Genomic DNA, 20,430 nt, shown 5'->3' on the forward strand with positions numbered 1-20,430 from the left:
AACAGGCAGCCCCATCAAGTATTCGCAGTCTCCTTGAATAAGGAACTGAGTGTAACTCAAGTCACAGTAAAGACCTCAGCTTTGGCCAAAAGGAACCTGCAGAGAGGACATGTCAACTGAGAGCTGAACCACTGAGGTCCGCAAGCAAGACTCCTCTAGACAGGGCTGGAAAGCGAGGAAGCTTATACAACACAATACAAAACCAGAATATAGGCTCTCCTTGACTGTCAACAATCTAACATGGCCTTCTACATGCTGCTGCTGCTGCTCACAGCAGTCCAGGATGGTCGGGCGTTTGTGGCGCACGCCTTTAATCCCAGCGCTAGGGAGGCAGAGGCAGGTGGATCTCTGTGAGTTCGAGACCAGCCTGGTCTACAAGAGCTAGTTCCAGGATAGCCTCCAAAGCCACAGAGAAACCCTGTCTCCAAAAACCAAACAAAACAAAACAAAACAAAACAGCAGTCCAGGATCTAGGTATTTGGTGCATGGAGCCTACCTGATGGTAGTAAGGAGAGGAATCTGGGAAGATAAAGAGCTGCTGTCAAAGACTCTGCAAATAAAGGATAAAAACAGTTACACAGTCTTGTTACTTAGATTTTCCTGTTTTTCTGAAATAGTAACAGTGTATTTAAGATACCTGTTGGTTCACATAGGAAATATAACTGTTGCTTTATGTGGTATCAGATTCTAACCCCAGATGCTATCTTTAACAGTAAATACATAGACTGTTGTAAAATTCAGTCCATACTATAAGCTTAATCTGGACACACTTAAACACTATTACTCCAAAACAAATTTTCTTTATGACAGTTATCTATATATGCCGAGAACTGTCAATCTTTCTATTTGGCCTCCTGAGTACTGAAATTACAGGTAGGCACCACACCAGCTTAGCAAGTGCATTCTAAAGTGACAATCTGGCAGCTAAAACTATATTCAGATTCACACACACATAAGAATTGTGGAATGAAAACTCACAAACACTCTAGGAGTACACACATGCATAAAAAAAGCAATCTTTTGGTGCTGGAGAGATGGCTCAGTGTTAAGAGCACTGACTGCTCTGGGTTGAATTCCCAGCACCCACATGGCAGCTCACAATTGGCTGTAACTTCAGTTCTAGGGGACCCAACTCCCTCATACAAACATACATGCAGGCAAAATACCAATGCATATAAAAAAATAAAATTTTTAAAAAGCAATCTTCTTCTGACTCTTTAGTTGATAGCTTGATGTGTCATTTCCAAACTGCTGAAGAGACCGAATGGCCAGCAGGAAAGTGGAGGGACACAGAATCCTCTGCTGGGGATCATGACAGAAGGAAGCCAGTCTCATTATCACACCCTGCCTTCTGTGCCCATCTGATCCAGAGCAAACTCTTGGCACTAGAGCTACTGCCTAGTTTGATTACTGAAAGCTTAATTACTAGAGGTTAATGCAGTAAGCATAAACTCTTAGAGGGTAAACGAATAAAAATAGATAAAAAGGTGTCAAGACAAAGGAAACTACGTGGGTAGAAAAGGGGCATGGGCTGCCATGATAAACCTCACATCGTCTCCTGGTAATGCTCACAAACTGTGTTAGACACCAACTGGGCACCTGCAGATCATGTGTTTGCCTTCATGAGCCTGACCCATGAAATACGTTCAATAGAGACTTGCTGAAGGGTGAATTCAACTCTTAAAGAGACTGCAAATTTGAAACAAAACCAAGTATTTTCAATGAGAACAGAATCATTTTCCCTGTAGTTGCATTAACTGTCTTCACAACTTTTCTCTAGAGATGGGGTCTCACTATGCTGCCCATCTGTGTACTTGATCTGACTGCCCAGAAACTAGGACTACAAAAGCCTTTTCATTTTCTTTAACTTGACATTTTTTTCTGTTAAGTTCAACTGATTTAAATCAATTTTGGGGAAGTAGCTATAGAAAAGTACCAAAGCTAAAACCCTAAAACCACACCTATTAGACTGTGCAGAAGCTAACCATTTAACATACTTTCAAGGCAGATCCCACTTTCCCCAGAGAGTGGGCTTCTCCTAACTAGCATTGTGGAACACACCTGTAATCCCAGTACTCGAGAAGCCAAAACAGGAGGATGGCAAAGTCAAGGTCAGCTTGAAATATACATCAAGACCTGAGAGAGGGAGGAGTAAGTGGTGGGACAGAGAGAGATGGGGTGGGAGAGAGAAAGGAGATAAAAAAAAAGTAAAGAGGAGGAAAAGGAGGAGAAGGAGGGAGGGACTATAATACAGTAGCATGAGTGATTCCATAGCAACAGCAGTAAACACAACTTCTAGTTTATGAACACCATAGCTGCAGTCTCTGAACAGATTCCCTAAAAACATGACTGTGTCTTCTTAGTTTACCTCAGCTTACAGTCAGCACATGTGGTCACCACTCTGTTACCCGTAACAGGTGAAAAATATGCAGAGGCAATGCTCTTGGAGTGTTCAGCCAAAGAGATCATAGGCTGGCTTCCCCTGGAATTCAGGCACCTCACATCATAAACGTGAACATCCCTGGGACAGAAAGAGAAATATCAGTACAGCCCACACAGTGAAGCCCAGAGTAGGGTTAAACACACTCAGACACCTACTAACATTAAGAACATTTAAGACAACACCCTCTCATCTACAATTTACAGACAGTGACTAGCATAGGAAAATAAATAAAATACTAAAAAAATTCCAAGATACAGAAGATCCATGTTACCGAAGGCACAGAGACTAGTTTCTACAAGGTTTTCAATATCTCTAAGTGCTGGGCAGTGGTGACACATGCCTTTATCCTTGCACTGGGGAGGCAGAGGCAGAAGGAACTCTTTGAGTTCAAGACCAGCCTGGCCTATAGAGTGAGTTTTAGGACAGTCAGAGCTACCATAGTAAGACCCTGTCTCCAAAAAAGAAAGGAAGGAAGGAAGGAAGGAGGGAAGGAAGGAAGGAAGGAAGGAAAAGAATCAATTATCTCCAAGAAACAAAATAACATGAGTCAAGTTATAAGTCACACACAAGTTTTCTGTTTATTACAATTTTAAGTTTCATAAAAGTAGAAACAAATACCTACAGTGCCAAAGGTACACATGTGTGCTTCTTTGAACAGTTTCTCTATTTATTAACCAAAAGAATGCGTATTAAAAAAGTAATTACACTTGTAATATTTCTTGCAGTGTGAAGAAGAAAATTACTTGACTTTGTATATCACACAAGTCAAAATGTGTTTTAAGGATGGTGGCAAATACTTTTAATCCCAGCATCTAGAAGGCAGAGACAGGTGGATCTCCCAATTCCAGGCCAGCCAGGACTACAGAGTGAGACCCTGTAGGTAGTTGGTGGGAGGGCGGAAGAGAGGGGGGAGGAAGGGGAAGGAAGAAGAGGAAGCAAGGAAGGAAGGAAGAAAAGGTCAAATGTCAGAGAAAACTAAACTAAATCCCGTACTTCTGACATTAAAGGATTAAATCCTAACATCATCTGAGAGCGTAACTCAAGCCTGGCTCGGTAACAAGCATCTATAATCCCAGTCCTTGGAAAGGTAAAACAGGAGGACCAACACAATTTCAAAGCAGCCTGGGAGAGCAAGTGGGAACACACCTCACAAAAAAAGAAAATAGGCATACCTTAATCCTGCAGTGATAAAATACTGCCTGGATACTGGATGGACATGAACAGTTCTTATTTTTCCCATAGATGAATTAAAAAATTTCTCATGTGAAGTTCCAGGTGTCCGTCTATCTACCAGTGACAAATGTCCATCCCAGTGTCCCACTAGCAGAGTGGAAGCATCTTTTGCCAAGAAGTCAAAGGAGGAGGGGCTATTTCCTTCGTTTCTGTACACCTAGGGGAGAACCAACAATTCGGTTAAAACCCCTAGGTTGGGGAGGTAGCTCAGTGGATCAAAATGCTATCCACAAAAGCTGGCAATCTGAGTTCAATCCCTGGAACCCCCAGAGTAAGATGGATGAGGTGAGACACATCTGGACTTCCTGCACTCTACCATGGCAGGAGGTGAAGAGGCTCAGCAGTCATCTTGGAGTGATGGGGGAATGTCCTTCTGTATATGTTTCTTTTATTGGTTGATGAATAAAATACTGTTTGGCCAATAGAGGCAGGAAGATAGGTGGGACTAGGAGACGAGGAGGATGCTGGGGAGAGAGGCAGAGAGGCGCTGGGAGGAGGCTCCATGTAGCCAAGGAAGAAGTCCAGACCCTTCTCCGGTAAGATAAAACCACATGGAAATACATAGATTTATAGAAATGGGTTAATAATTTAAGACATAGCTAGCCAGTAAGAAGCCCTAGCCATCGGCCAACGGGTTTTTTGGTTGTTGTTTTCTCTGTAGTTTTCCAGGCTGTCCTGGAACTAGCTCTATAGACCAGGCTGGCCTCGAACTCACAGAGATCCACCTGCCTCCTCAGTGCTGGGATTAAAGTCGTGTGCCACCACTGCCTGGCAGGCCAACAGTTTTATAACTAGTAGAGTGTCTCTGTGTGCTTCGGGGGCAAAGATAGGTGGGACCCAGTGGGAAAGAAACTCCGATAACACTGAAGTGTCAGCACAGGAGCACAAGCAGAGAATACTCAAAAGTGGGACGGCAATGACTGGCTCTTCAAAGTTGTCCTCACACCTCTACATGCAGCCAAGGCTGGCCTTGAACTAAGGATCCTCCTGCATTCTCTTGCTGAGATTATACAAAAACATTCTTTTAGAGAAAACCAATGCTTACATCCCCAATAAAAGAGTTACAGAATGCTTTATCAAGTGATGTCATTTACCCTTCTATCATCCACACAGGAAATACAAAGCAAAATGAAAATACTGAGGAGGCTTGCCTAAATCAAATGGCCCATGAATCCACATCAGAGCTACATCCCAAACCTGAAAACCCACAGTTCCAAATCTACTCTGGGAAACTTGCCAGAAAAAGAACTGGCTCTGAATTCTAGCCAACTAAAATTATTTATTTATTTATTTATTTTAAATAGGGTTTCTCTGTATATCCCCTGGCTGTCCTGGAATTTGCTCTGTAGACCAGGCTGGCCTTGAACTCAGAGATCCTCCTGCCTCTGCCACCTGAGTGCTAGGATTAAAGATGTGCGTCACCACTGCCCAGCCTAAAATTATATCTTAACAGAAGTAGTTTTGCATCCAAGTGAAGTCTAAGGCATCTGACTGGATGTTCAATTATAACTATCACTGATAGAAGAATAACCAGATTAAATTTCTCATGTTTTGTCTATTTTTTGAAACATGGTAGCTCAGTAGCCCAGGCTGGACTCAAACTCGAGATATACAGCTAAGGAGGACTTTGAATTTCTGATCCTCCTGCCTCCTCTTCCTAGGTGCTAAAATTCCAAGCCTGTGCCAGCACACCAATTTGTGTGGTGCTTAGGACTAAACCCAAGGCCTTGTGCCTGCTAAGGCAGGCACTCTAACAACTGAGCTACTTCTCTAGCACAGATCAAAATGTTTAATTTCCAAAGCTGGACGTGGTAGCTCATACCTCTTGTGAGGCAGAAGCAAGTGGATCTGTGAGTTTGGCCAGCTTGGTCTACAGTGAATTCCAGGACAGCCAGAGTTACAAAAGAAAAAGAAAAAAAATTTTTTTGTTTTAATTCTGATTTCACTAAAGGGTAAGTTGTTTGCTACAATCATGTTTGTGATGGCAAGCTGGGCCTAGCACTTGAAGACTGAAACAGGAAAATCACAAGTCCAGGTCAACCTATGTTACATGACAAGACTCTACCTCAAAAAACAAATCCGAAATTATCTTCATTCTTTAATTAAGAGAAAAAAAAAAAAAACAACAACAAAAAGAAAAGCCTCCCCAGCTTGTAAAAAAGATAATTTAGGAATTCAATGAAAAATTAATTGGAAGCAGCAGTCATTCCATACTATGGTAGCTATTAGAATAAATGTTTTAAAGCCCCTTTTTATTATTATTATTATTTTATTTATTTGTTTGTTTGTTTTGTTTTTTGAGACAGGGTTTCTCTGTGGCTTTGGAGGCTGTCCTGGAACTAGCTCTTTCAGACCAGGCTGGTTTCGAACTCACAGAGCTCCATCTGCCTCTGCCTCCCAAGTGCTGGGATTAAAGGCTGCCTGGGCTTCTTAACGAGACCCTATCACAAGAAACAAAATATAATTTACTCACACTAATTCACTAATTCAATTTAATTTTCATGACAACTCTGTATGACTATCCCATTTCTTAGCTAAGGAAATGTAGGCACAGATGTCAAGTAACTTGTGGAGGTCCCACAACTGATAATAGACAGTCTGAAGATTGAACTTAGTCCCTAAGCTGTACCAGAGACTTCTCAACCTGACTGATATAGGAATCAGGTGTACCAACTAATAAATGATCCAGAACATCACCTGAAGTCAGCTTGTAAATACATGAACATGTACCTCTTCAAAAACAGCACTGGAGAAATCCCCACATCGCAATGTGCCATCATAGCTCAGTGACAGTAGGTGGGCTGGATTGGTGGGTGAGAAGTAAAGACAGCTAACAGGCTGGCTGTGGGGATAAAAAACATATACCCCATCTTCACATTGCCTGGTCTAAAAGAAAGTTGGGGATGAGGGAAAAGACAAAACAAGTGAAAAGTAGTAATAGTTACTATGTCTTTATATCATTAAAGTATTTACACAGGATTTATATTGTGTCTTTGCTTAGTCTAACTCTGTTCACTCTCCCAGACAAACAGAACCAGTAACCTTTAAAAACATGTGTATGTGTGTGTACATATAGAGGCCATGACACACATGTGTAAGTCAGAGGACCCCTTGCCAGAGTCATTTCTCTCCTTTCACTATGAATTCTGAGGTTGAACTCAGGTCGTCAGGCAAGCATCAAACATCTTTACCCTCTGAGCATCTCACAGGCCCAGAAATCAACAACTTTATACTGGAATCCTGTTTCCTGATATTCAGTCTAATGATACTCAGTTACATCAATTTCACACGCCCAGTTTTGGGCAACCATCAAACTAGTTTCTTCTTAACAGAGGCAACAAAAACCCTGCTTGTGCTAGTTGAGACTGCATGCACTCATGACCACAGCTACTCAGGAGGTTGAGATAGGAGGATCACTTGGGCCAGGGATGATGAGGGTGAGATTTAAGGCTTGTCCAGGCAACACAGCAAGACCTCACCTTAAAAACAAACAAAACAAAACACAGCTGGAGAGTTGGCTCAGCAACTAAAATCATTTGCTGCTCTTGCAGAGAACCTGAGTTTGAGTCCCAGCACCTACAAGATGCCACACAACCAACTGTAACTCTAATGCCAGGGAATCTGTGGCCCTCTTTCAACCTCTGAGGACACCAGGAATGCACCTGATGCAATACATACATGCAGACAAAACACATAAACAAAAATAAATTTTTAGTGGTCATGAACTGGGGAGGGGGGGCAAGAAAGGATGGAGGGAGAAAAGAGAAGGGAGAAAATTATTTTCAAAAAAGAATGTAAAAATACAAAGTATGGGACAGTGAGATGGCTCAGCAGGTAAAGACTGTCACTAAGACATACATGCAGGCAACATATCCATATACATAAGATTATAAATTGATACTTCAGTTTTGATCAGCAATTCTTCTGTTGTTGCTTTTTGGGTTTTTTATTTCAGACAGGATCTTGCTTTGCAACCCTGGCTGGACTGGAACTCAGTAAGTAGACAAGGCTGGACGTAAACTAACAGATCCACCTATCCCTACCTCCCAAGTGTTGGAATTAAAGGTGTGAGCCACCATTCCTGGTCATGATCACCACTTTTTTTTCTTTTAAGATTTCTTTTAGAACCAGGCATAGTGGTGCACGCCTTTAATCCTAGCACTTGGAAAGCAGAAGCAGGTGGATCTCTGGGAGTTCAAGGACAGCCTGATCACCATAGCCAAATTCCAAACACCCAAGGACTATATAGAGACCCTGTCTTAAAAAAATAATAAAAATAAAATAACCGGCTATTTTATTTCACGTACCTGAATGTATGGTACATGAAGAGGCCAGAAGAAGGCACTGGGTTCCCCTGGAACTGGAGTTCCATATAGTTGTAAGCTACCATGTGGCACTAGAAATAGAACCTAGGTCCTCTGAAAGAATAAGAGCTCTAAACAGCTGAGCCATGATAAAGCCCCAGGACCATCAATTCTTTTGTCAAGCTTATGCAGTCCTTAGGATCAAAAACCCAGGGATTTATGCACTGTGACACACACACACACTCTCTCTCTCTCACACATACACACACAAAACTTAAAAAGTTAAACAGGCTAGAGAGATGACTCGGTGGTTAACAGCTCTTTCAGAGGATTCACGTCAATTCCCAGCACCCACACGTCAGCTCACAACAGTCTGTAACTCCGGTCCCAGGGGATCCAACACACTCTTCTGGCTTCTCTGGGCATCAGGCATGTAATGTAGTACACAGAAATACATACCAAAACAAAGCAAAAAATATAAATTCTTAAATTAAAAATAACATAAATAGAAAAAAAAACTTTTTAGCTGGGCTTGGTGTCACACCTTTAATTCCTGAAACTTGGAAAGCTTAGGCAGGCAGAGCTCTATGATTTCAAGGCCTGCCTGGTCTACCTAACTATCTCAGAAAACAACAACATCTTAAAAAAAAAAATACAACATGAATAGAGAGAAAGACATAACATTCAAATCATGACAGACTCAAGTTTTGAACATAATTTAAAAACTAAGACTTTTTCATATGCATTTTTTCACATATACATTTAATGTCTCCTGCCAGAAATTTATGTCCAGATGGCTAAAGATATTCAAGCTAAAAATGTTAAAGTTCTATAAAACAAATTTAAATTCTGCCAGATTTCTAAAAGTTGGAATCATAAATCACAAAACTACAAATCTCAAGCAACATTTATAAATAAATGTTCCAGGCTATTCTCTTTAAGACACTTCCTTCAGGCAGATAATCTCCCAAAAGGCAGTATCAACTTACCAAATCCCAAAGTCCGATTTGCCCAGACTTGGCTCCAGCTGCTACCAAGGTTCTCACTTCTGATGGATGGAGGGCTACAGAGGAGATCGCGCCTCTTGTCACCTTACGAACAGTAGCTTCACTGATGACCATACCACTTAAATTGGCTTTGTAGCTACAAAAATCATTAAGTTAAAATTAAAAACAATCTCAAAAGTCCAAATATGTAAAAAGTAACTCAAAATATAAAGCACAACTAGTAAGTTCTGGCAAATATCCAACTTCCTTATATCAAAAGAAACCAAATAAATCAAGGTTTATTATTTTCTGATTATAAAATTACTTTTGGTAATTTTAGTGACGACATCAAAACTGAGGAGGCTACAGTTAAAACAACATGGTGGGGCTGGGCGTATGGCTTAGCAGAGGCAGCCAGAGGAGTATGCTCTCTGAGCACACATGTACTGCGAGGTCACAGATTTTTAGAAGTCAAGGTTTAAAAAAAAAACGATTCAGGGGGCTGGAGAGATGGCTCAGCGGTTAAGAGCACTGACTGCTTTTCCAGAAGTCCTGAGTTCAATTCCCAGCATCCACATGGTGGCTCACAACCATCAGTTATGAGATCTGGTGCCTTCTTCTGGTGTGCAGATATACATGGAAGCAGAATGTTGTATACATAATGAATAAATAAAACCTTAAAAAAAAAATTCAATAGTGATGGGGGAAGTCCTTCTGTGTATGTTTGTCTTATTGGTTGATAAATAAAGCACTGTTGGTCAATAGGAAAGTAAGATAGGTGGGGCTAGTAGTCGAGGAGGGTTCTGGGAAATGTAGTAGAGACAGGCGTCTCCATGTGATCCCTGGGAAGACAGGATGCATAAGGCTGGCGTCCTCAATAAGGTAAGTCTTTATAAAATATATAGATTGATGGTTATGGTTAATAATTAAGACTGAGCTAGCATGATGAGAAATTTAATCATTGGCCAGCAGCACTGTACCTAATATAAGTCTCTGTGTGTTATTTTGGGGCCCTAACGTTGTGGTGGAACTCAGGCGGTTGGCGTAAAGAGTTATCGTTACACAATAGTGTATAATAAAAACAAAAAGGATGTCTCTAGTGTTTGAATTATTAACCCCATGTCTGGAAACCTAAGAAAAGAATCTACTATTATGTATGCACTTATACACATACACCTAAACAGAAACTAACTCCAAATACCAAACGGAGAGAAGTATGCTCTAGTAAATGTTCAAATGCCAAAGAAAAAAGGCACACTGTGAAACCATATATACATCAGAACATAAGTAAAATGTGAATTCATTTATTCAATGCTGAATATACACTATATGCCAAGCAATGTTAGGGTTGAGATAAAGTCTCTGTCTTTATAAGGTTTCCACCTATGAAGGCCTATAATCTTAGCAACTAAAAAATGAGGGTTGTAAAATCAAGGCCTGACTGCATGCAGGCTTGAATTTTAATTTTCAATGTGACACAATTTAGAATCAGTTGTGAAGAAAGACTGTCTAAAATCCAGTTGGCCTGGGGGTATGTCTATGAAAAATTGTATTGATTATTTAAGAAGATCCATCCAGGGGGCTAGAGAGATGGCTCAGCGGTCAAGAGCACTGGCTGTTCTTCCAGAGGTCCTGAGTTCAATTCCCAGCAACCACATGGTGGCTCACAACCACCTTGAATGAAATCTGGTGTCCTCTGCTGGCCTGCAGGCACAAGACTGTATACATAATAAATAAATAAATAATAAATTAATTAATTAATTAATTAATAAAATCTTTAAAAAAAAAAAAAAGATCCATCCAATGTGGTTGACACTATTTCCTAGGCAGAGAAGCCTGAATTGTGTAGGAGTGAAGAAAAGCCAGGGTACAGTGAGGCACCCCTTTAATCCCAACACTCTCAAGGCAGATCTCTGTGAGTCTAAGACCAGAGTGGTCTATACATAGGGAGACCCTGCCTCCAAAAATGAATGAATGAGTGAATAAATGAATAAGTTTTTTAATTAAAAAAGAATTGTAGCTGGAGTTTCTTGTCCCACCAGCCCCACTGCCCTTCTCAGCCTCAAATGAACACAGAGACACTATATTACTTATTAAACTGTTGGCCAATGGCTAGGGCTTCTTATTGGCTAGCTCTGTCTTAATTATTAACCCATAACTACCAATCTATGTATTTCTATGTGGCATCACCTTACCAGAGACTGCATCCTGTCTTCCCGATCTCTACATGATGTCTCTCTGCCTACCTTTCCCAGAATTCTCCTAATCTCCTAATCCCGCCTATCTTCTGCCTCTATTGGCCAAACAGTATTTTATTCATCAACCAATAAGAGAAACATATACAGAAGGACATTCCCCATCAAAGAATGAAGAGCCAACATACTCCTAAAAGAAAGCTGGGCGTTGGTGGCACACACCTTTAATCCAGCACTCAGGAGGCAGAGGCAGTAGGATCTCTGAGTTCCCGGACAGTCAGGGAAAACACCAAGGAACCCTGTCTAATAAACCCTAATAACCTAAAGAGAATGGAAAAATAGAGCTGCACACAAGCATGCATGCATGAAGTGCTTTCTGCTCTTGGCTGTGAATATGTGACTAGCCATTTCATGCTCCTGCCACCTAGGCATTGACGCAATGAAAGATTGTCACCTGGATTTCTGAGCCAAATAAACCTTGTCTTCCTTGAATTACCTTTGTCAAGTATTTTGTCACAGCAATGGGAAACCAAACTAAAACACTAGGCTGAAGAATGAGTTCAAAATGGCATGGACAACTTGGTGATACTTTATCTTAAAAATAAAAACCAGTGGGCTGAAGAAATGACAACAGTTAAGAACACTCCACGACTATTCCAAAGGACTCGGGTTCAGTTCCAAACACCCACATGGCGGCATACAATCAGTTCCACGGGATTTGTTGCCCTCTTCTCGCCTCTATAGGCACCCTCATGTTTCATGCAGTGCACTCATGTACATGTAGGCCAAACATTCATATACATAAAATCAAGTATATTAAAATACATAGAGCCAGGTGTGGTGGTGCATGTCTTTAATCAAAGTACTCAGGAAGCACAGGCAGGTGGATCTCTGAGTTCAAGGCCAGCCAGAATAGTAATTAATGAATAAATAAATAAACAAATAAACAAACAAATAAATAATATATATGTATGAAAAAATAGGGCTAATTGCTCAGTGATACAGCACTTGGCTAACACACTCAAAGCTTTAGTTTAATCCCTAACACTATGAAAGAAGAAAGGAAGCAAACAACTGTTAGCATAGAGATAGTATGGACGGATCCTTTTTTTCAAATACTTTTAAGGTTTCCTATAATAGTATACATTATAGCTTTTTAAAAAGCCCTATACAAGCCGGGCATTGGTGGCCCATGCCTTTAATCCCAGCACTTAGGAAGCAGAGGCAGGTGGATCTCTGTGAGTTTGAGGCCAGCCTGGTCTCCAGAGAGAGTGCCAGGATAGGCTCCAAAGCTACACAGAGAAACCCTGTCTCAAAAAACCAAAAAAATTTCTATACAACATTTATTCATGTATTTTCTGTATATGAGTGCTCTGTCTTCACAGACACCAGAAGAGGGCATCAGATCCCATTACAGATAGTTGTGAGCAACCATGTGATTGCTGGGAATTGAACTCAAGACTTCTGGAAGAGCAGTCAGTGCTATTAACTGCTGACCCATCTCTCTAATCCCTATATTATAGCTGTTATATTGCAAGCATCTTAAAAAGTATAAAACAGAGGTCAAAAGTAAAACAAAGGCAAGGAATTTTAACATACCTTTTGATGCTAGATAGCCCTTCCTTGGTTCTCTCATTACTTGTCTGCAACATTGGAAAAGACCAAGGACTAAGTTCATATATGCACATGGAAATTTCCTTAGATGACTCTAAAAGCTGAAAGACTTCCAAGTGATACCTTGCTCATGTCTGCCCATGTCTTCAAAGAAGCTCTGAACAGTTCATTGCTGTCATCCTGGTTTTCAGGAATCATTTCTAAGGGTCCAGGGGGTAGCAAAGGCTATCAAAAAGAAAAGGCAAAGGTTGTTTGTCCTGGAATATAAACTGAGGAAGGCCAGGGTTTTTGTTTCCATTTTCACTTCTGTCCTTTCAACATTGTAGGCATTTAAAAATGGTTGGCTGCTCAAACAGTGCATAGTGGTACCCACCTGTAATTCCAGCTCTCACAAGGCTGAAGCAGGGGGACCATGAGTTTCAGGCTAGCTTCAGTTGCACAGTGATATCCTAGAAAATAAGTCTTTCAAAATTATGCCAGAGCCCGAGATGTATCTCACTTGGCAGAATGCTTGCCTACCTAGCAAGCATGACACAAAGCAGTTGCTGTGGATTATACCTAATCCCAACACTGGGAGGGTGGAAGCAGGATGAGAAATTCAAGGTCACCCTGAACTACATAGTAAGTTCAAGGTCAGCCAAGGCCACATGAGTACCTGTTTTTTTTTTCTTTTGCTTTTTTTCAAAACAGGGTTTACCTGTAGCTTTGAAGCCTGTCCGGGAAACTTGCTCTGTAGACCAGGCTGGCTTGGGACTCGCAGAGATCAGCCTGTCCCTGCCTCCCGAGTGCTGGGATTAAAGGCGTGCGCCACCCACACCACCACTGCCCAGCTTTCATTTTCATTTTGTGTATGTATGATGTGTGTATGTACATAACATCTGTGTTCACGTGAACACACATACACATCACACATGTACAAGTCAGAACAGCCTCTGGTGTTGGTGGTCCTCACCTTCTATCTTGTTTTAAAACAAAGTCCCTACTGTTTGCTGGTATATACCAGGCCAGCTGCCCACAAGTTTCTGGAGTTCTCTAGTCTCAACTGTCCATCTCACTATGGAATTAAATACATGGTACCATCCCCAGTTTTACATGGGTTCTGGGAATTCAAACTCAGGTACTATTTGTACAGCAAGCATTTCACCCACTGGGCCGGCTCCCACGCCTAATCCTCACCAGTTTGATCATATATTACACAGTATTAATTGCTACCACTTTTTAATTACTTTCTAAACCCTTAGTATAATATAAAGAACTTTATGGATTCTATGTAATTTCATTCTTACAACGTTCTTTTGATATTTCCTTTTCTTTTTATTCTAGGCACACTCTTACTCACTAGCTCAGGTAGCCTCAAACCATGTAACCCAGCTCTCCTCAAACTGTGGCAATCCTCCTGCCTTAGCCTCCCAAACACTGGGATTACACATGTGACCAGCCACACCATTTTTTTAAATGTTGAAACTGAAACTCACAAGGAGCAAATAATTTAGCCACACACAACTGCCTGCAGAAATGCAGAGTATTACCTAATGCTAACAAGTCAACTCTGAAGTCTTATTAAATCATACAATATCTAAGTATGAAATTAATAAAATTGAAACAAAACAATCAGTTTAATTTCAAATACTTTAAATTTTTCAATATTTGATTAAGCTAAATGTACTGTATTTGCACTTTTTCTTACATTTTCTTCTTCTTCTTCTAACATTGGTTGTGTTGGAGCTGCTGGCAATGAAACTCCCAGAGGGTCTACTTTTAACAATCGCATGGACCTTCGACATCCGATCTCATTTTCTTTCTTCTTAGGCCTCTTTCTAAAGGAGTAAAGGAAATACTCATGTTTTTCTCATTGATAGTAAAATGTATTCAGTAACTTGTTGAAGATAGAATTTATTTATTCATTCATTCATTCATTCATTCATTCATTCATTTGTATGTCTATGTATGTATGTATGTGGGCCAGCAAGATGGTTCAGTGGACAAAGAGGCCTGCAGCCAAGGCTGAGACCTACATAAGGGAAGGAAAGTCAATTCCCACAAATTGTCTTCCGACTGCCACACGAGTGCTGTAGATGCACACACCCACACCCATACACACAAAATACAATGTAATGAAATTTCAAAAAGGAAACTATCAGATAAATATGAAAATAGTGTAAGTAACGAAACACTGGGTGAGGGGCTGAGGTGGAAGTATTTCTGGTCCATTAGTTCAAGGCAGCCTGTATTACTCGGTGCATTTCACGTCAACTTACTAAATTACAAGCAGTTAGAAGCTGCCATATGGGTGTTGGGAACCAAATCCAGGTCCCCCACAACTACTGATAACCACTGAGCCATTGCTGGAGCCCAAAATTTGTCAAATTTCAAAGGCTGTATTCTCTTTTTTGTATAACCGACTTACTACCAACTTGATTCAACGGCCTCTACAAACACTAAGTGCCAGAAACTTCAGACTCCAGTGACTTCAGAATAAACCACCAATCTTTGCTAACAATAAAATACACAAACTAGGCATGGCAGCATATGCCATAATCCCAGAACTAGAGAGGTGGAGGCAGGAAGATAACGAACTTGAGGCCAGCCTAGGCTACAAGTCAAAGTCTCAAATTTAAAATCCTCATCAAAATATCATGGTCTAGCCAACATTAGGCACATCTTTTACCTCTTTGATTCAGGAGGCTGTCTCTTCTTTATCATTCCACGGAGCCTTGCAGCTGACTGAAAAGCACACAAAATATACTTTCAAATAAAAACACTACCATATAAATACACTGTTTACCCATTAAAATATTATGTATTTGCTACTATATCCAGGTTTATTTAGGAAATATAGACTTTTAAGATTTGATACTTTTTCTAGGTAATAGACATGAGATAAATACACTATCAATAATAAAAGCAAGGTACTGGAGAGATGGCTCAGAGGTTAAGAGCACTGACTACTCTTTCTGAGGTCCCGGCAACCATCTGGTGCCCTCTTCTGGCATGGAGGAAAAAAACTGAATACATAATAAATAAGTCTTAAAATAATAATAATAAGGCTGGAGAAATGGCTCCGAGGCTAAGAATACTGGCTGTTCTTCCAGAGATCTTGAGTTCAATTCCCAGCAACCACATGATGGCTCACAACCATACATAATGAGATCTAGTGCCCTCTTCTGACCTGCAGGGATACATGCAGACAGAATACTATATAGGTAATAGATAAAAAAAAATACTTTAATAATAATAATAATAATAATAATAATAATAATAATAAAATCAAGTATATAATACTACCTAATATACCTTGAGCCAAGCCCTTGTGAGTTCACATGATTTAGTCAAACATACTATTATATGGCTGGCAGGATGGCTCAGTAGCACTTGCCTAGAATGCACAGGCTTGGTTTTAATCACAGAATCACAGCACTGTAAAAGTAAAAACAAATTTAAAAAAACTAATAAGCAAAAATTGATAGGTGGCTCACACCTACCTATAAGCCCAACATTCAGGAGGCTGAAGTAGGACAAATGTAGTAAGTTCAAGGCCAACCTGGCTACATAGCAAGAATGTCTCAAAATCAATCAGAGGTAGTGAGATGGCTCAATCTGTAAAAACACTTGCTGTCAAGCCTGATGACCTGAGTTCAGTCACCAGGACCCACATGGGGGCAGAACTGACTCCCAAAAGTTGTTCTCTGACCTCCACATATGTGCTATAGCATGCAGGCATATCCATGCACTCTGCTTTTCTCTACCTCTCTCTTTCTCAAAATTAAATGTTAAGACAATTTTAATAAAATAATAAAACATGGGCTGAGTGTGGTGGCACATACCTCTCTCTAACCACAGCACTTGGGAGGCAGAGGCAGGTGGAACTGAGTTTGCAGCCAGCCTGATCTACACAGTAAATTCCAGGCCAGCAGAGTAACATGGTGAGACCTTTTCAAAAACAAAAATAAATAAATAAAATACGTCCATATATAAACACACACAAAAGATATACTCCTACCCATAGATACACAAATTATAGAATTCAGCCTATAATATTAGAAACCTATTTGGACATTTTCCAGAAAAGTTGTAGGTTATATTTTTCATAGCTAAAATTATTACTTTTTAAAAGAGATTTTTGTTATTTTTTCAAGATAGGATTTCTCTGTGTAGCCCTGGACGTCCTAGAATTTGCTTTGTAGACTAGATTGACCTCAAACTCAGAGATTCATCTGCCTCTGCCTCCCAAGTACAGGGATTAAAGACGTGTATACCGCCACCCAGGTTTAAGAGTTATTTTTATTTTATGAGGGTTTTGCCTGCAGGTATGTATGTGCCCCATGTGCCAGGGACCTGCAGAGGCCAGAAGAAGGCATCAGATTCCCTAAAAGTAGAATTACCAACATTGTGAGCCGCCACGTGGGAGCTGGATGGTGGAAGAGCAGCTATTGCTCTTAACAGTCATCTCTCCAGACACCCAAATTGTAGTTTTAATTAATTAAAATCATCAGCAGACTAGGTCTTCTTTTTTCCTGTGGTTCAGGCTAGCTCTGAACCTACTATGTAATCAAAGTTAACTCTGATCTACAGAACGAGAGACTGCCTTAAAAACAAAACAAAAAACCCGAGGCCACGTATGGAGGCATTGGAGAGGTGGAGGCAGGCTAATCCCCAGGTTCACTCACAGCCAGCCTAGACTCACAGCCAGCATAGTGTAACTGGCAAGCAGACCTACCGACGGACAGACAGACGGACACACCCACCACCATGGAAAATCATTACCTAATTATCTTATCTTGGTTTTCATTACAAACTCCATACATACCTCAGATAACTCAAGGGAAGCAAAAAAGTTTGCATTCTCTTTGATGTTCTTCAATCTCTTCCTTTCATAAGGTGACAATTCTGAAAAATCACCCTAGAAAATACACCCAAAAAATCTGTTATCTCACACATTAATAGCAAAAATAACACACAAAACCAGATTCTTCGATCTCTACCCATTCCGTTCAAACTGCACAGAACCTCTAATTATTTCATGTTATCTAACAAACAGCCCATAATCTTTGCTGGACAGGATAATAAGAGAATCTGAACCTACAGTTATATGAGATTGTGGTAGTGCACATCTTTGACCCCTACTCTGGAGGCAGAAGCAGACAGATCTCTATGAGTTTGAAGCCAGCTTGGCCTCTATAATGAATTCCAAGACAGCCAAGGGCTATATAGAAAGACTGCCTCAAAAAAAAAAAAAAAAAAAAAAAAAAGAAGTCATCTAGTATTAGCAGTCAAATGCCATGCCCTTATAGCAAACTATTTCCTAGCAGCCAAAAGTTATCTTTATTAAAAAATAATAACAGCCAGGCGGTGGCAGTGCATGCCTTTAATCCCAGCACTCAGGAGGCAAAGGCAAGTGGATCTCTGGGTTTGAGGCCAGCCTGCTTTACAGAGCAAGTTCCAGGATAGTAAAAGCCATTACACAGAGAAACCCAATCTATAATAACAACAACAACAACAACTCCATTTCAAAAAAAAAAGTTAGGGGCTGGAGAGATGGCTCAGAGGTTAAGAGCACCGACTGCTCTTCCAGAGGTCCTGAGTTCAATTCCCAGCAACCACATGGTGGCTCACAACCATCTGTTATGAGATCTGGTACCCTCTTCTGGTGTGCAGATACATATGGAAGCAGAATGTTGTATACATAATAAATAAAATCTTAAAAAAAAAAAAAAGTTAAGAAATGCATATATGGGTGGTTCACACTGGATGGCAAAGACAGGAGGATCCCTGGGGCTCATGGCAGCCAGTGTAGACATCAATGAACTCCATGCTTAGTAAGAGATCTTGTCTCAAAAAGTAAGGTGAAGATCTATAGAGAAAGCCACTGAATGTCAACTTCTGACCTCCATACACACACATACAGAATCTGTACACACGCACATATGAGCCACACACAAAACATTCTGAGCTAGCTGTAATAATATATACCTATGATCTCAACTCCTCAAGAAGTCAAGGCGATGATGGGATTGTGAGCTAGAGGCCAACAGGCTGAAGATAGAGCTGTTTGTCTACAACTTTGCCTAAAACACACAAAGCCTTGGGTTCAGTCCTAAGCACTGCAAGACACTATGCATACTCAGCATTTGGGAGGTAGAGATAAGAAGACCAAAAGTTCAAAGTTACCCTCAGTCACATGCCCGGTTCAAGCCCAAACTAGGACAGAGAGACCCTGCCTCCAGCAACAACAAAAGGACAAATTTCTAAAGAAACTTTAGGGCCCAGTGGGAAAGCATGTATTTAGCATATTCAAGCCCTGGGTCCAATCCAAGTATCACAGGAAAGCCAGGCATAGTGGCACATGCCTATGATCCTAGTAAGAGAATCAGGAGTTCAAAGCCAAACTTGCTCTCAAAAAACCAAATGCCAGGAAGACTATATAGCTCAGCAGTCAAAAGCACCTGCCACCAAGCCAATAGCAAGTAGTCCTCTGACCTCCACACACATGCCACAGCATGTATGTACAATCACTCCGGCAACCTCCCTTACTGCACACAAATTAATTAGTTCATGTGAAAAATTAAAGCACCAATGTCTAAGCTATCCTTCAGGTCTGGTTTAACTGGCCTGGGGTTGAATCTGAGTATTAAGGGGTAAACGTTTTTGTTGTGTGTGCGCACATTTGAAGGTCAGGGGACAGCTTTCAATAGTTGGTTCTCTCATACTGGGTGGGTCCTAGGGATTGACCTCAAGTCATCACCCTTAACAGCTGGCACCTTTACCCACTGAGCCATTTCCTTGGGCCAAATTTTTAAAAAAACATTGGAGGAGGAATTACAAGGAAGCACTAAACTATTTTCACTTCACAATAGTCAATTTGTATAGAGCTAATAACTTTTTTAAAATTTATTCTTATGTGCACTGACATTTAATCAATCAATCAATCAATCAATCAATCAATGTTTTTTGAAGTCTAGAATAAAATACAGAGGTTGGAAGAGATGGCTCAAGAGTTAACTACTCTTGCAGAGCACCTGAGTTCAGTTCTTGGCAGCCATATTGGGAAGCTCATAAATACCTATAATTTCCAGATCAAACACACTCACTCTCTCTCTCTCTCTCTCTCTCTCTCTCCCGCTCTCTCTCTCCCTCTCTCATAATGAAAAATAAATCTTCAAAAGAAACAAAATAGCCTGAGTGTGGTAAGAACCCAAAACTTCTGAATTCCTCTGACAACTGCACATGAGTGCGCACATACAATATCTAAAACAATAAAAAATAAGTCTTCAAAAGAACTAGCTTGAGCATGGTAGCACAAGCCTTTATGCCAGCACACAGGAGGTAGAGGCAGGCAGATCTCTCTGAATTTCAGAATAGCCTACTCTACATATGGAACTCCAGGGCAGCCAGGGCTAGAAATACTCCCATCTTAAAAGAAAAAGAAGTGGCCAGTCAGGGATGGAGCAGAGGCTTCAAAGATACACTGAGAAACCCTGTCTTGAAAAACAAACAGGGGCTGGAGAGATGGCTCAGCAGTTAAGAGCACTGGCTGCTCTTCCAGAGGACCTGAGTTCAATTCTCAGCAACCACATGGTGGCTGACAACCACCTATGAGATCTGGTGCCCTCTTCTGGTACACAGGCATGTATTTATATACATATAAATAATGATAC

General features: G+C 40.7%; 1 protein-coding gene across 8 annotated transcripts in view; it reads right to left on the bottom strand.

Annotated features, from left to right (window-relative positions):
• Nucleotides 1-20,430, bottom strand: part of Wdr76 (WD repeat domain 76) — a 38,169-nt gene that overhangs the window by 8,160 nt on the left and 9,579 nt on the right. For 7 of the 8 annotated variants that reach the window (XM_027422014.2, XM_027422015.2, XM_027422018.2 and 4 more), the window contains 10 exons: nt 17,583-17,675; nt 15,444-15,499; nt 14,463-14,592; nt 12,899-13,000; nt 12,761-12,804; nt 8,970-9,123; nt 6,407-6,562; nt 3,616-3,833; nt 2,369-2,521; nt 497-550 (listed from right to left, as the gene is read on the bottom strand). In XM_027422014.2, the coding sequence (XP_027277815.1) occupies nt 497-550; nt 2,369-2,521; nt 3,616-3,833; nt 6,407-6,562; nt 8,970-9,123; nt 12,761-12,804; nt 12,899-13,000; nt 14,463-14,592; nt 15,444-15,499; nt 17,583-17,675 (1,160 nt within the window). The remainder of the gene's footprint in view (nt 1-496; nt 551-2,368; nt 2,522-3,615; nt 3,834-6,406; nt 6,563-8,969; nt 9,124-12,760; nt 12,805-12,898; nt 13,001-14,462; nt 14,593-15,443; nt 15,500-17,582; nt 17,676-20,430) is intronic. The other variant, XM_035446917.1, reaches the window with a different exon arrangement.

This window comes from Cricetulus griseus, chromosome 6, assembly GCF_003668045.3.
Source record: "Cricetulus griseus strain 17A/GY chromosome 6, alternate assembly CriGri-PICRH-1.0, whole genome shotgun sequence".
In the NCBI taxonomy this organism is placed as follows: Eukaryota; Metazoa; Chordata; class Mammalia; order Rodentia; family Cricetidae; genus Cricetulus; species Cricetulus griseus.